The following is a 16,189-nucleotide window of genomic DNA, read 5'->3' as shown; positions in this document are numbered from 1 at the left end:
AAAATTATAAATATATTAAATCAATTCAATCAACTATAAAATTTGATGTTCTGTTACTACTTGCAATAAATACTGAAGCTGTTCTTCATTTTTCGTTAAGCATCGATTATACTGCTCTATCAATGCCACGCCGCGTTCTGCTACATCATTTACAACTTGAAGTTTCTCAAAATACTCTAAGTTTCTTCTTTAATTCAGATTCTGAGGCCACAAAGTTACATCCTCATCAATGAAATCATACGACAAATCAAACGATTTAAACAGATTTATCGATCTCATAGATACAAATTGACTAAAATCTTTATTTAATAATGACTCTAAATTTTTCTTATCGATTATAAAACGACTCGTAGTAGTTTCATTGGCTTCACAGTTTTTTAAAGCATGAACTATTCTTCTTTTTGTTTCAACTGAAACAGTTTCGTCAAAGAGAGATAAAACAGACAACTCGTTATTTAAATACCACAAGTGATCGGCTTATTTTTCTGAGCATGCCCGTGAAATAGTATTATTAAATTTTTTATTTGAAATTAATTCTTTAATTAAAGTTAAATCATTATTAGGTGCTGCTATAGCGCACGGCGCAGTATACCAAGCTTTTAAATAGAATATTATGATAAATAAACTAAGTTCTCGTAATCCAGCTATTTCTGATTTAGTAAGATGAAATTCATTTCTAAATAAAAAAATTTTTAAACCATATATTGCTTTAGCCATCCACCTTGCATGATGGACGGCTCCAAGACGCTTAAATGTAATATTTGTGGTAGTAGCACTCAAAAATATCGATGATAATTGCAGGAGTTCACGGTAATCGTCACGACAATGATCCATCTACAAAAAAAGTTCAAAGTCAAAATAAAATTAATTACATTGCAACCTCAAAGTAAAGAACATTAATTATTATCAACTGATGTGAAGTAAAAGTTACAAAATATTTTACAAATGCAATTGTAATCGTTAATGATGATTAAGAGTGTAATAATCGTGTGAAATTGATTTCCAATATTTTTATTTACAACGGGGTTAATTATTAAGTGTAAAATGGATGATTATACGGAACTTCATAAATTTTCATGTTTCACTTTAACATCAGTTGATAATTCTTTAGCGCTGGATAAAAAAATTTTACTTCTATTTGATTATTAACGAATTTCAAAATTTCATCTTTGATTGGTGTTATAACTTCCAAAATACTACAGCGTATTTGACGCTGTAGTATCAGAAACTAATGCTTTGATGTTATCAGTATTAATATTCCATTGTTTTACTGTTGTAATAATAGCTGAAGCTTGATTTTGTCCAGTTCCTGATTCTAGTTTGGGGACTCCTAACAGTTGAAATTTACCTGATGATGATAAAATAATAGGAAGCCGGTCAACTTGTTTTATGCCTGTAATATCTGACAACAGTTTTCCATCAAAATGTAGCACATAATTATCAGTTTCCAAATTAGTTTTCAGATTTAACGTCGCTTCTTTGCGAAATTTTTCCCGTGCTCGGTGAATAGTCAAATGACTGAAGTTTACGCTTGCACAATCAATATTTAGGCTAGATAATAAAACAGCAAAAATGTAAGTCGCCGACCTACTACTCACATTAGCTCTATCCAAAGCCGCAGCAAGTTCTGGTGTCATTAGATCAATTTTAGAAACTTGTTGTTTTGGAATTTCATCTTCATAATCAGAGATTATACGAGAAGTATTACTTTCCAAAGATTTCTGGGATAACTTAGATGTTTGACTTGATATTTCATGATTAACAACATTATCAGTCTCAACTGTACAAGAATAGTCAACATTGTCATTACTGAACTCTCCGACATCAAATGTACCACTATCATTATTGTTATTATAATTGATATCAATGTTCTCTTCATTATTGTTATCACTATTACTGTAGTTATTATTTTCATCGCTTACATCAACATCCATATCTTCAACATCTTCTGGAATTGGCTGAGAATTATATGAGATTAAAACCACGTCGACTGGAAGATTTTTGTCCCATATAAAATAATCTTTTTTCTTTATCCAGTAAATTAAGCACATCAGCATGAGCTATATCAAATAGTTTATTTAATTCGTCCCGAAAAAGGGATTCATTTTTTTTTTTTTTGAGATTTTGACTTTTTCCTCTTACAGTTTTTTTGTAAATTCCTCCATCGATTGTGATTTGAGGTTAGTTTTAAAAAAGCAGATCTTTTCTCTCTTGTCGGGATTTGTACCACACACCAAATTTCGAAAACTTTGTCGACAGTGGTTGATATGCTTTCTTTCACTGAAAAATTTTTCGTTTTGAGATAATAAAATAAAAAGTGACATAACCTCTTTCAATGAAGGTAATTTTTCCACCAAATTCATAATACATCACCAATCAAGTACACTGTTTTCACCATTGTGATCATAAAATTTATAACTTATATATTTTAATTATAAAGCAAATTAAATTAATAATATAACGAATTTAAATAACAATCAGTATCAATAAAGAAGAGACAATGACGAGAAGATAGAACTAAGCATTGAAAGCAGAGCAACAAGAGAAAGTGGTACTGAACGACCAAGCTTACCAACACAGAGCTTACTAACTACATTACTCAAATCAAACGAATATACTACTTTTATCGACGAGACTGAATAAAGCTCATTCAATATTTTTTAAATGAAAAAAATTAATCAAATTTTATAGTTGATTGAATTGATTTAATATATTTATAATCTTTTAACATTTTTAATAAAATACAATCATGAGTGTTTGTTTAGTTAGTGTGATCAGGAACCTTACATTTTCATCTTACAAAAATTTATAAACTTTATGAAATATAAAATTAATTTGTTATAAAAGAGACCCAAAAATCATTTGTTTGATAATTTTAACCTTTATATTTATGTATTTGTACTTTTTGTGAGTTACGTATGGAGTAAATAAGCAAAAAAAAAATTCAATTCTCAAATTAACAGAATTCAATTGATTTTACAAAAAAAAAACAATATCAATATAAAGTATGATTTTTTTTCCAATGTTATTGGAAAATATTTGAAATTTTTGATTGGTGTTATTTTTGATTGCAAATATCTTTGAAACGGTTGATCTGAGGAACTTTGACCTTTAAACGTTTTTTGTAGAGCGTGAAATTTCCTATAAGACCTCTCTCTGGGATATTGCGTAAACAAGCCATTCCGAAGTAATTAAAATTCAAAAATAAAAAAAAAGTTTTCTCGTGTTATTTAAATATAAAAATTACAAATGAATTGAGGCAAACCTTAATATAAATATTAAGGGCTCTAATAGGCGCCAAAATTTTTGTTTTTAAATGTACTTTCAATTTTTCAACACCATTAAAAAAAAAAAATTTTTTTTTTTTTTTTTGAAACACCCTAATGAACATTTTAAAACAACAAAATGATAAATCACGGTTCAAAAATTAACATTTAAATTGCACGAGACTATGCAATGTTAAAATTTGATGTATTTAATGATAAAAAATTATCTTTATTTCTTGATATCTAAGCATTATTGTTGGTAATTATTCATCTGAATATTGAATTTATTAAATTTTAAATTTATTCGATTAATTATTTTCTTAATAAATTGGAGTTAGCTAAGGTTTGGAAATTTTCGACAACTAAAAATTGAAACTAAACACAAAGATCTGCAACCCACTTTATAATATTATTATTATGAATTAAAACAAGTAATAAAAAGCAACAATTACGTCAATAACGGATGACAAGTCGCGATTTCCGGTTATATAGTAAACGGGAAATGATACGCGATAAAAACAATATACTAAAGTTACTGACATATATTCCAAATAATATATAATATTTGTTTTAATAAAATAAATAAAGTTAAAAGTAAACTTATTCTCAATATCAAGTGAAATGAAATTTTATATTTTTGAAAGTTGAGAAACTTCACTTTCAATCGATAATTTAAAACAGAGACTTTACCGTATTTGTACTGTTTTTTTTATGTTCGAAAAAATAAGGAAAAGTGTATACTTCAAATATGATAATATATGTTATATTGCAATAATCACGTTTTCTATTTTATTTTACAATTAATATTACGTCAGTTTGTTACGTTTAACAATTACATTAGTCATTACTCAGTAATAATTATCTATAAAAATTAAGCTAACTATTTTTTTAATTATTTAAGTGGAGTTTTGTAATTAATTAGAAAAAAAAATAAATATTTACAAGTGGGGTCAACCATTTTAATTTTGATTTTTTTTAACGAAATTTTTATTTGATTTTTTTGATATATTTTTTTTTTGAAAAATACATAAAAAAAATGAACAATTTGAAAAAAAAAAGTTGATTATCACAATTTTAACAAATTTTCAAAAAAATTTATAAATTTTTCATTAATATATATCAAAAATATCAAAAAAAAGATAAAATAGAAATTTTATCCAAAAACATGAGCCAAAATTTTTTCCAACTTTTGAAGGCAAAAAAGATATCGAAATCTTTATTTTTTTCTTTCACGACATTTTTTATCATAAATCCGCCGTTAAAAAAAAAAAAAAAAAAATCAAAAAAAATTCGGAAATGTTAATTTTTCATCTAGTTATGGCCCAAAATGGGTTCGACCCCACTTGTAAATAATTACTGAACAAAAAAACATATTTAATTTTTTAAATAACGTTTAAAATCTTGTTAGTTGTAAAAAAAAAAAAAACTCCTTTATTAATTTCAGCCAAAAAAAATTCAAAAATTGACGCTTAAAAAAAATTATTTTTGAACTATTAAAAAATAATAATAGTGATTATAAAATACCTAATTGTTAAAAAGGAAACATCTATTCAATTTTTTATCTAAAAAAATTAGTCATTAATTATATAATGACAGCAATTATGATCATAAAAAAACTGATGGAATTATCAATAGAAAAAAAAATTAGAAAAACGGTTCACCCCTAAAGGCCATCCCTGAAACTTCCCGCTAATTCCATACCTGGGCGCTTAAAATTTTACTTATGACATTTTTGAGCTCAAAATATAATTTATGTGATATTTTGAGCTCGCTGAGTTCAAAGAGATAATATTTCTATGCATTTGAGCTCTCCCAGCTCAAAAGTCTGATAGAAGTTTCATAGAACACTATTTTTGGAATTTTCAAACCGCAATAACTTTTGAATGGATTAACCGATTTTCACGCTGTTGGCGGCATTCGACGCAGTTTTATCATCCTCATAAGTTATTTTCAAGTTTTAATTGATCGAACCGAAAATTTCGGAGTAATCCCGAAAAAACACTTTTTTCGGTTTTCTTTCGTTCACGATATCTCTCGAAAGAATCAACCGATTTCGACCAGCTTGGTGGCGATCGACGTGGTTTTTTATTGCCTATAGCTGATTAGTTTTTGGAATCGATCGGTGGAGCCGTTTAAAAGTTATCCAAAAAAAACCACATTTGAAAAAATTTTTTTTCTTAGTTTTTTTAAGATTTCTTAAAATCTACTGATCCGAATCGGTCCGAATCATACTCAAAATCTAAGTTTGGCCAAACCCTTTCAAATGGCACCAACCGCGATAAAATCGAATCAGCCGTTCAAAAGTTATAAGTGGTTCACATACTTTTCACACACACACACACACACACACACACACACACACACACACACACACACACACACACACACACACACACACACACACACGCGCGCGCGCGCGCGCGTACACACACATATACATACATACAGACATAGTGTGATACCCTCGCGGGAATAGTCAGGGAAGCTTCCTAGGACCTCAAAATGTCGAGATCTGATGAAAACTCGATTTTCGAAAAACGGGGTAAAAACAATAACTTCCCGATTTTTGAAAATCTTCGATTTTCTTAGCGGGAAGTTAAAAATCTACAATAAGATAATAAATAAAAAAAACAATTAGTATTCAACAACAAGGGCTTCCTAGTTTAATTTACATTCACGTAGATCTATAGGTCAACTACACGGTGTCAAGGCAATACATTTATGTTTACCGTCAAATGTAATACATACTAAATACATGCCCGCCGAATGTCACGGCTTTTTCCTCAAGCATATATTGAATAAAAATATCTACGTTATAGTAGATGACCGTTCAAGGATAAAATCCTGCTTTTTAAATAAAGTTCCCAACCAAAAAATAATAAAAAGAATGATAAGCCCAGTGAAAGTTTAAGCAACCGGTTTGTGGACAAAAATATCTCACTTTGTCATGGTAATCAATAATATAAATAAAAAAAAAAAATTTCAAGAGCAAGGGTCACTTTCAAAGTCATTGACTTTACCTTCAATATTCTTTTTTTTTAACTCTAGAAACCGGTTTTTTCTCTCAATTACGGATCTTTATTTTCCACTGGACCCTGACTAATTTTTCCATTCATTTTATCAATTTATTAATTATTAATGTGGTTGTATTTTTTTGTAGATCATCAGGAATGGAAGGCAGTATAACGATGAACGGCCATGAGAGAAATTTGAGTAGTTTCAGAAAATTATCCGCGTATATCATGCAAGATAATCAATTACATGGTAATCTTACCGTTGAAGAAGCAATGAAAGTCGCCGCTAGTTTGAAATTGAGCAACAAAGTCGACAAAGCTGAAAAAGAAGAAGTCGTAAGTAATTTTTATATTCAACAATTGATCCTTATCTCACTAGAGCGGAAAATTAAGATAAAGTTGGTACACACGCTAAAATACAAGTGTACTAACTTAAAAGTACCTTACAATAAGGTGAAATTGATTTCTACGGAGGTGCATACAACGCTTTCATCAACAACACCAAGAAGCATCTCTTGATCTAATCAGAACACAAATAAATACAATAAATAATCTTTTCTTTTAATTTTGCTATTTCCCCACCTAGTACTTGCAATTATATCTTAGAATTTCGGAAATTTTTCATTTTTATCTGCTCCTTTTACCATCGTGTAATGTAATATCACTTAAGGGGTTAGGGGTAGTCAGAATTTTCAAAAAATCCACTTTTTTTTTACATTTTCTCTAAGTATAATATCTTTAAAATATTCTTTGAAAATTTTAAATGAATCCGACAAATATTTTTCGAGTTATTCGACAGATAACAAAGGGCGGTCGGACACTCCAGAACGCTCAAGAACAAGTAGCTCTCGAGAGTGTAAAACTTTAAATGTGTTTTTCTCAAATCTATGTTTTCTTAACTGGTGACCACTGTAACTCGAAAACCGCTCATTAGATTTCAATGAAATTTATACACACGGAAAAAAAAAAACTCGAAAAATTACAGTATTATAATGCAACGTAGCGCTTCGTGATGAAAACTGGAAAAATTACAGTTTCAGATTGTAATGATTACATATTTTATAAGAATTACATTGTAGAATGTAATATTTACATTGAAAGTTCTGAATATTAAATTTAAAAATTGAATTTAGAAAAATGTTATTTCAAACTGTAATTTTTCTAGTTTTGATTACGACGGGACTGATTTTACATTTTATACTGTAATTTTTCGAGTTTTCTTTTTTCCGTGCAGCTTTTTAAAAACATAAAAAACTAGTGCCTGATCGAAAAATTTTTATTTTTTTTCAAAAATTTCGATTTTTTATAAACAATCAACTGTTGATTTTTTCCCAAAAATCTAAAGAAAAATTTCCTGAGGCTGCCATTTTGTTAATTAAAAAAAAAAAAAAAAAAAAAAAAGTTTCGATCAGGCACTAGATTACCTATTAACAAAACTATTTTTTTTGTCTGATTGATTTTCGATGAATCTCCAAGGATTTATGATGCTCTCCGTAAGGACCTTTTGTTAGAACTGAGTCAACACAACAGCCATAACTTTTGAAATTATCAATTTGTTTTTTTTTCAAATTTTCATGAAGTCAAGTCAAAACATTGTGTAATGATGCCATATTATTATTGCTTTTATAAAGTAAAATGATTAACTGGCAAAAAAAAATTATTGAAAATTCTCATTTTTTCATGTCTCTGACTAGCCCTAACCCCTTAATTTAATTTATTTGATGAACTTAATATTCTATATTTTATATTCTTATGTATATTACCGCTTGGCGTTAAATAAAATAAAATAAATCATCGCTAGATGAAGAAATTTGATGCAAATCTTTGATTATCTTCAAAATTTCGCTTAACTCCTATTTGAAATTTAGTACTCCGAAACAAAAATTCTATTACCTGAAAATTTTATTAATTCCTCAAATTTATTAAAAAAAAATGAATATACCACTTACTCATTCCTCAGATCCAAGAAATCCTTGAAACACTGGGATTGGCGGAGCACCGTCGCACAATGACCTCGAACTTGAGTGGAGGTCAGAAAAAACGATTATCGATAGCATTGGAGCTGGTAAACAACCCCCCGGTAATGTTTTTCGATGAGCCAACGAGGTAATTACCATCTACACTATTCTTTTTAAATTATATTTAGTAAAAAAAATTAATCCCTTAACTTTCTAAGAATAGTCTTTAAATATTAATAATTAAAGTCTATATTTGAATAAATCTCGTTGATATTTGAGGTCATGATGAGTCAAGAAGATTGTTCGAAACAAAGAGAATAATATTTAAAAGTAAAAGTATTTACTATTGTGATGCTTTGAGAGAAAGTGGTGATTCATGTGTGCTGATTCTCTATCTTATCTTTACTTTCACGTTGAAAAATATACGTATTTAAATAATACACGCACTTATTTATTCATATTAATAATTATAATTAAGCAATTAATTTATTGATTGACTTTTTTTCAGTGGATTAGATTCATCGTCGTGTTTCCAATGTATTTCATTACTGAAAACACTCGCTCGAGGTGGAAGGACGATAATATGCACAATCCATCAGCCAAGTGCCAGATTATTTGAAATGTTTGACGCGTTGTATACTCTAGCAGACGGCAAATGTGTTTATCAAGGTTCTACGTCGCAGTTGGTGCCATTTTTGCGTTATCAGGGACTCAATTGCCCGAGCTACCACAATCCGGCGTCCTTCAGTAGGTTTTACTTGTTTTTTTATGTTAATTTCGTTTTTGAGACTCACTAGAGCTACTAACCGGTAAAGTAGCAACTTGTAATCGATTTTAGTCCAAAACAAGCCAGTAGATGACACTGTAGCTACATTCTCCCAGAGAGAGCCATAAAATTTCCCATAATTTTTCTATATTAAGGTAAAAGCCCCAATATATGATCATGTACCAGTATATGATCACTCCATGTATTTGTATACCTATATTTGTGAATATAGATATACAAATACATGGAGAGATCATATACTGGTACATGATCATATATTGGGGCTTTTTACCTTATAGCTTCAACAAATTCTGAAAAAAAATTCATAATAGATTAGCAAATTTTTTGATTTTTATAAATTTCAATGCAATTTATTTGATTAGTTAATTAATTACAGTGAATGAAAAATTTTTTTTGAAAAAAATGAGCAATGTTGTCATAAAAAATTAATTTATTGAAAATTTTCAACAATTTTATTTCTTAGCTGAAGAAATCAAAATTTTTCTCACAATAAATTTTTTTTAACAAGAAAGTTATTGTAAGAAAAATTTTGGAGATTTTAATTTTTTACTTTTTTTGATGAAAATGATATGAGCAAACATCTTATAATTTTTAGGATTTTTCTTATTAAAAAAATAAAAAAAAAATTACAAATTTAGAAAATTTTAGAAATTATCATAAACAATAGGTCCCAGCTATTATAGCTTCGTGAATATCTCCTAAACAAAGAAAAACTTTAGGAAAAACTCTTCTATTCAATAGATTATTGAATTATGTATTTTATAGCAGTCCTGATTAAGAAATCTAATTTGAAATGATTTGAAATAATTTAAAAGCATCTTATTTGAATTCTATATAGAAGTACAATTAATGATACTGAAATTAGCAGATATCTGATAATTTTTGGAACTTTTATCACAAATCAATTATTATAATAAAATATTCAAAAAAATTCACATTTTTCATTTTTCAAAATTTCTACATATGGAATTTTTTTGTTAAATTATTTTATTACATTTTAATTGTTATGAAAATCTAAAAAATTGGTAGATGTTTGTTAAATTCAGTATCATTACAATTAACATAAAAGTAATCATTTCAAATCATCTTTCTGAATCTGGAAGAGCATTTTTTTACAAAATTCTTATTTGTTTATAGAAAAATTCATGAATTTGCAATAGCATTGAATAGCTTTGCTGTTACGAGTGCGATAATGATAGTACGGTTTCTTTATAGATGAGTGCGAGCAGAGAAAAAGATGGGATTCTTTTTTAATGAAAAATATAAAAACAATTTTCAAATTTCTGTTGATTTAAAGATCATTTTTATTGACTGAATTCGATAGATTTTTAAAAAATAAAAATCTGAAAAAAAAATTTCAGTGTGGGATTTGATAGATTTTTAAGTATCGGTATCTTGAAAACTAAGCAAAATATCAAAAAATTTTATTCTTACTGCTCATCTTATTTCGTTGAGATCCGTACAAATCTGTCTTCAAATTGTAGCTCTACTTATAAGAACCGTAATATCCCGAAAATTTTTATTTTTTCAACTAAGAAATAAAATTGTTTAAAATTTTCAACAAATTAATTGCTCATTTTCTTCAAAAGAAATGTTTTCTCCCAGTGTAGTCAATTATTTTCATGACAAATCCAAACCAAAATATTTAAACTTTTAGTAATCGAAGTATCCTGCGGTGAATATGGAGACAATATTTCAACGATGGTCAACGCGATTAGAAACGGAAAGAATGACATCCGTGACGGATTTCCGTTCCCTGACTCAAAATCCGACAACCTTAACAACGCACTTCAAAACGGCCTCAAGGACGAAAAATCGGCCTTGGGAGTGCACGAGATGATTCCCATGATCGACAAAAACGACGCCAGCAACATCAAAGACAAGTTCGCGGATAGCAAGGATAACCTTCACTTGAACGACAATCACACCAATAGCACAGTAATCCCTAAGTACGTGACCAATGAGATTGCCAAGCATGGTGACAACCTGGTGATCACCGTCGAGGACAAGAAAGACAACATTGATGTAAATACGTCTTTGTTGGACGAAACAATGGTTCTCACTCCAGAAAGATACCCTACCTCAGAGCTGACGCAGTTTTGGGTTGTTCTAAAACGCACACTGCTGTTCAGTCGTCGGGACTGGACGCTTATGTACCTCCGTCTCTTCGCTCACATCCTGGTGGGACTTCTTATCGGCGCGCTTTACTATGATATCGGAAACGATGGTGGTAAAGTCCTCAGCAACTTAGGATTCCTGTTCTTCAACATGTTGTTCCTGATGTACACTTCGATGACTATCACGATATTGTCGTTTCCACTAGAGATGCCGGTTCTGATGAAAGAGAACTTTAACCGGTGGTACTCGCTTAAGTCTTACTACTTAGCTATTACTATTTCGGATCTTCCATTCCAGGTAATTTTTTTACCATTTTTTTTTTTTACAAAACTTGTTACATAAATTTAGCCAAAGAACTTAAACTTGGCCTCAAAGTTTATACTGACATCAGAAGACAATTTATTATTTTAGTATCAAATCTCCAATTTCATACTTTTGTTCCAACGTCACGTTCGACCAAAGATAATACATTATCTGCCCTATTATGAATTCAAAATTATAAATTCACTTACAATTCAACAAAAAAAAAACGTATTTTTAATAATATATATTTTTAATATTCTATTTTTTTACCTAAGTAAACAATCTATCAATCCAATTTATAGATAAACTTGTTTAGTTTAGAATATTATATTGTATTTCTTGTTCAAGAATGACCAAAATTTTTTTTTGTCATTCTTCTTAAAATCACTCAAAACACCAAGGTGTGTAAAAAAAAAAAATTCGAGCATCCTAAAGCTAAAAGGGCGTAACTCAAGACATGCGTCCTTTTAACTTTTGGAAAGTAGTGCCTAAAGCTAAAAGGACGCATAAAAAAATTTAAGTTTTCATAAAAAATTTTGATAAATAGCTTCACAAGACATAAAATAAAAAAATTTAATAAATAAAAAAAAATTTCTTAACAGCCGGCCCTTTCGATTGCAGCTTTATGTTTCTCTCCTAGACAAAGAAGAATTTTGAAAAAAACGCTCTGCTACGTAATAGATCTTTTAATTATCGATTTCGTAGCAAAGTGTTTTTTTCGAAATTCTTATTTGTTTAAAAGAAAAACATTAAACTACAATAGCTTTATAATCATAGTACCGTTTCTTGCAGTGAGTGCGACGCGAGAAAAAGAGGGGATCGGCTGTTAAGTACTTAAACAATATTGAAAAAATAATAATTTTAAACTATTTTTATACAAGCAATAGATAAATAAATTAATCGAAAACTAGTGGGATTAAAATAATTTTCAAATAAAAATAAATTAATACAATCATGCATATTTTGCAATTTTTTAAAAATATTTTTAATTGTAATTTTAAAAGAGTGTATGTATAGTTAGAATACGCTTTTTTGACTCTACCTTTTTTTTGTTTCAATTTTTTGGCTAAAAATAAGCATTTTAATGAATTGTTTAGAAAAAAAATTTATAGACCCTTTTAGCTTTAGGTCATAAAATTTTTTAATTTCTAAAGCTAAAAGGGCGCATAATTAGACATACGCCCTTTTCGCTTTAAGAAATCAATGCTTCATTTTTAGGCGAAGAATATCTCAACCAGTCGATTAGTGATAAAAAAAAAATTATGCGCCCTTTTACCTTTTGGCAAGCGATATAGTCGAAGTATTTTGAAACTAAACGAATTACTTTAATAAAATTTTGAGTTAAAAGAAATTTTTATCATAATAAATAAATATATATATTTCTTTTTCTATTTTGAGAAATAAGAATTTTTATTCTCTAAAATTCATTAAAACAATTAACAATTTAAAAAAAAATTTCAAGACTCATTTCAAATCTTTAAAAACAAAAATTTTTAGTCTTACAAGTATATTTTGAAAAATAATATTAAAAACATATATATATATATATATATATATATATATATATATATATATATATATATATATATATATATATATATATATATATATATAATTACTAAAAATCCTTTATTATTTCAGACAATTTTCTGCGTGATGTACCTATGTATCGTCTACTTCCTAACGAGTCAACCAGTGGACGCGATGAGGTTCAGCATGTTCGTAGGCGCTTGTTTGTTGATTTCATACGTTGCACAATCAGTAGGACTAGTAGTGGGCGCTGCGATGAATGTCCAGAACGGCGTGTTCTTGGCGCCAGTGATGTCAGTTCCGTTCCTGCTATTCTCCGGGTTCTTCGTCAGCTTCGACGCCATTCCTGTCTATCTTAGGTGGATCACGTACTTGAGTTACATCAGATACGGGTTCGAAGGAACTGCGCTTGCTACTTATGGATTCGCACGGTCCAAGCTTAAATGTTTCCAGGTAAATAATTATCTTTCATGATGAATTTAATTTTTAAAAATTTTAAGCCATTATTTTATAACTAAATTTTTTTTTCCAGCCATATTGTCACTTCAAAGAACCAACGACGACGTTAGAAGAACTGGATATGCTCGACGCAGATTTCACACTCGACATCCTTGCTCTTATTTTGATATTCCTGCTACTAAGAATCGCGGCCTACTTGTTTTTGCGCTGGAAACTTAAGGCTGCTCGATAAGAATAATTTTTTAAAAATTAATAATGAACGCTTCGTACAATATTAAAAAAAATACCGAATTTTAGTGACTGTTTTTTTTTTCTTTTTTTTTTTTTTTTTTTTTTTTTAAAAAAAGATTACGAAAATAAAAAATATTGCCTGAAGCTCTTCAACGTGTAAAATTATCTATTGTAATTATTTATTTACTAACTAAGTCTAAGAAATTTTAAACTTATGTAAATTTCTTGTGCAATTTTTCCTTTTTTAATCGGTCACTAATTCGCTGACGGCTGTGAGCTTTAAGTAACTTAAAAACAAATAATTGGAGATAATTTGAACAAAGAAAATTAAATATTAAATTATTATCTGAAAAATTATAAAAATAATTTTTATTGAGGAAAAATGCTTGAAATAGTTAAAGATATACGAGCTTATCTTGCCAGATAGTCGTCGTAAATTATAAATAAATATACTAATATTAATTGTTCAATGACAATATTATTGAAATAACTCAACCAAATACCGTCGCAATGGATTGAATGCTAAGTTGATTGAGAGTTTTGTGATGAGGGAATACTCTTGGTGCCTTTAAAAACTTTATAAAAAACGGCGATAATTACATAATTTTTCTAATTAATTAATTAGAATTATTCTTCATGTAGTTTGTATAGAAGATTGATTAATAATTGATAAGATATATTAATATGTCTGATCGACGTTAATGATCATTGTATTTTATATAAAAAATGTTTGTTATAAAATAAATAATTTTTTTTTCTTAAAATTCACGTTTTTTTTTTCACCTGTCTCGCTCAGAATTTTATCCACACAGAAAGAATGGTTCACTTGAACCAAGAAAATATTTTTCTTGCTAATTATTTTCTTGGGCGAAAAAAAAATTTTTTTTTGACACAAGAAATTTCACTTATCCCAACAAAATTAATTCTCTTGCTTCAAGAAATACGTATCTTGATCCAAGACAATTTATTTGAATCAAGAAAATTTTCTTGTTTTGAGAAAATTTTTCTCTTGCTCCAAAAAATTAAGTTCTTGACAGAAGTAAATTTTCTTGTCTTGAGAAAATTTTTATCTTGCTCCAAAAAATTAAATATCTCGATAATAAATTTTCATTAATATTTTTATTGACAAATATATCAAATGGGATAATATATCAAATAATATTGAACCATTTTCTTTCATTCAATATGTACAATTGCGTGCTAAAATAATCTAAAATGGGTATCAAATATTCAAGAGAAAAATTTTCTCAAGGTGAGAAAATTTTTTTCTCAGCTGAAGTAGGTGGCGCTGCTTCCCTAAAGTATCTAAAAATCTTGATCCAATATAAAAATTTATTGTATCAAGTATTTATAATAATTTGAATTAAGAAAAATTACTTCCACGAAGAATAGAATTTCAAGAAAAATTTTTACTTCGGCCAAGACAACTTCGGTCTTCCTTCGGGCACCCGAAAATTTACTTGAGCCAAGAATTTTATTCTCCAGTCAAGAAATCTTTTTTTCTGTGCAAATTTATTGATTAAATTTTTACAATCCACTCTTATAATTTAGATGAAAAATATGAAAATATATCATGTAAGCAAATTATTCGTAATGTAATTGGTCAAATATATAATAAGAAGATTCTGGCCATACATAAGAAGAAATACAATCTAACCCTAAATATCTTGAAGAGCATAATATCTTCCTATAAACTGAATTAATTATGATATTTTCATTTTAATTAACTTTGAATGTCATTAAAGGGGTATTCTGGTCTAGAAGCCTAAATTTTAGGCACTTTTCAAACTAACATAAAAAAAAATGAAAAACATTTTTACTATCCGTTTTTTTATATGATGTTTATTGACATTTCAAGAATATAAAAAAAAAAATGATAAATTTGACAAATTACAGACCGGTGAAATGGGGGCTACAAAAAAACGGTGCACCCTGATTGACATAATTCCAGCCCTTGTAGTGATCTGAAACAAAAAATTTGAAAAATTCTTAATCTGTAAAGATGTCGCTATCGCGTTGATCTTAGCCAAAAAAAAAAAAAAAATTCACAAAATGGCGTCGACATGAAATATCAATTTTTTTTAACCCCTTTTTTTGACCTTTTCGAATTTTTTAAAAATACTCCAAATTGAAATTTTTTATAATCCAAAACAGATGCGATAGAGAGATATATAAAGAAGATTCCCACCAAATTTCAAAGGAATCACCCTTATAGGAAATGACAACCGGCCCGAGCTTGGCCAAGGCTTGGCGCAATGCTCATTAACTCTGGGGCAAGCTTGAAATCCAAGCTTGGCCCAAGTCCGTCTAAGCATACAAATGATAACTTCCTGCCAAGACTGAATATCAGTACTGTGCCAAGACTGAAAATAAGTATTGCGCCAAGACTGAAAATAAGTATTGTGCCAAGGCTGAATTTTAGTATTGAGTCAATACCGATTTTCAAGTCTGACCCATGCCTGGTTACTAGGACTGGGCCACAGTTATTATTTAAGTCTGGCTCATGTCATTTGATAAAAAGTG

General features: G+C 28.7%; 1 protein-coding gene across 2 annotated transcripts in view; it reads left to right on the top strand.

Annotated features, from left to right (window-relative positions):
- LOC123270888 (ATP-binding cassette sub-family G member 4) overlaps positions 1-14,430 on the top strand; it is a 29,579-nt gene extending 15,149 nt beyond the window's left edge. For both annotated transcript variants that reach the window (XM_044737041.1, XM_044737040.1), the window contains 6 exons: positions 6,427-6,616; positions 8,241-8,386; positions 8,747-8,985; positions 10,683-11,440; positions 13,088-13,429; positions 13,509-14,430. In XM_044737041.1, the coding sequence (XP_044592976.1) occupies positions 6,427-6,616; positions 8,241-8,386; positions 8,747-8,985; positions 10,683-11,440; positions 13,088-13,429; positions 13,509-13,667 (1,834 nt within the window). In that variant the 3' untranslated portion in view covers positions 13,668-14,430. The remainder of the gene's footprint in view (positions 1-6,426; positions 6,617-8,240; positions 8,387-8,746; positions 8,986-10,682; positions 11,441-13,087; positions 13,430-13,508) is intronic.
- The last annotated feature ends 1,759 nt before the right edge of the window (positions 14,431-16,189 follow it).

This window comes from Cotesia glomerata, linkage group LG8 (assembly GCF_020080835.1).
Source record: "Cotesia glomerata isolate CgM1 linkage group LG8, MPM_Cglom_v2.3, whole genome shotgun sequence".
In the NCBI taxonomy this organism is placed as follows: domain Eukaryota; kingdom Metazoa; phylum Arthropoda; class Insecta; order Hymenoptera; family Braconidae; genus Cotesia; species Cotesia glomerata.
The sequence above is the reverse complement of the archived record's forward strand: the minus strand, read 5'-3'. Positions and strand labels throughout refer to the sequence as shown.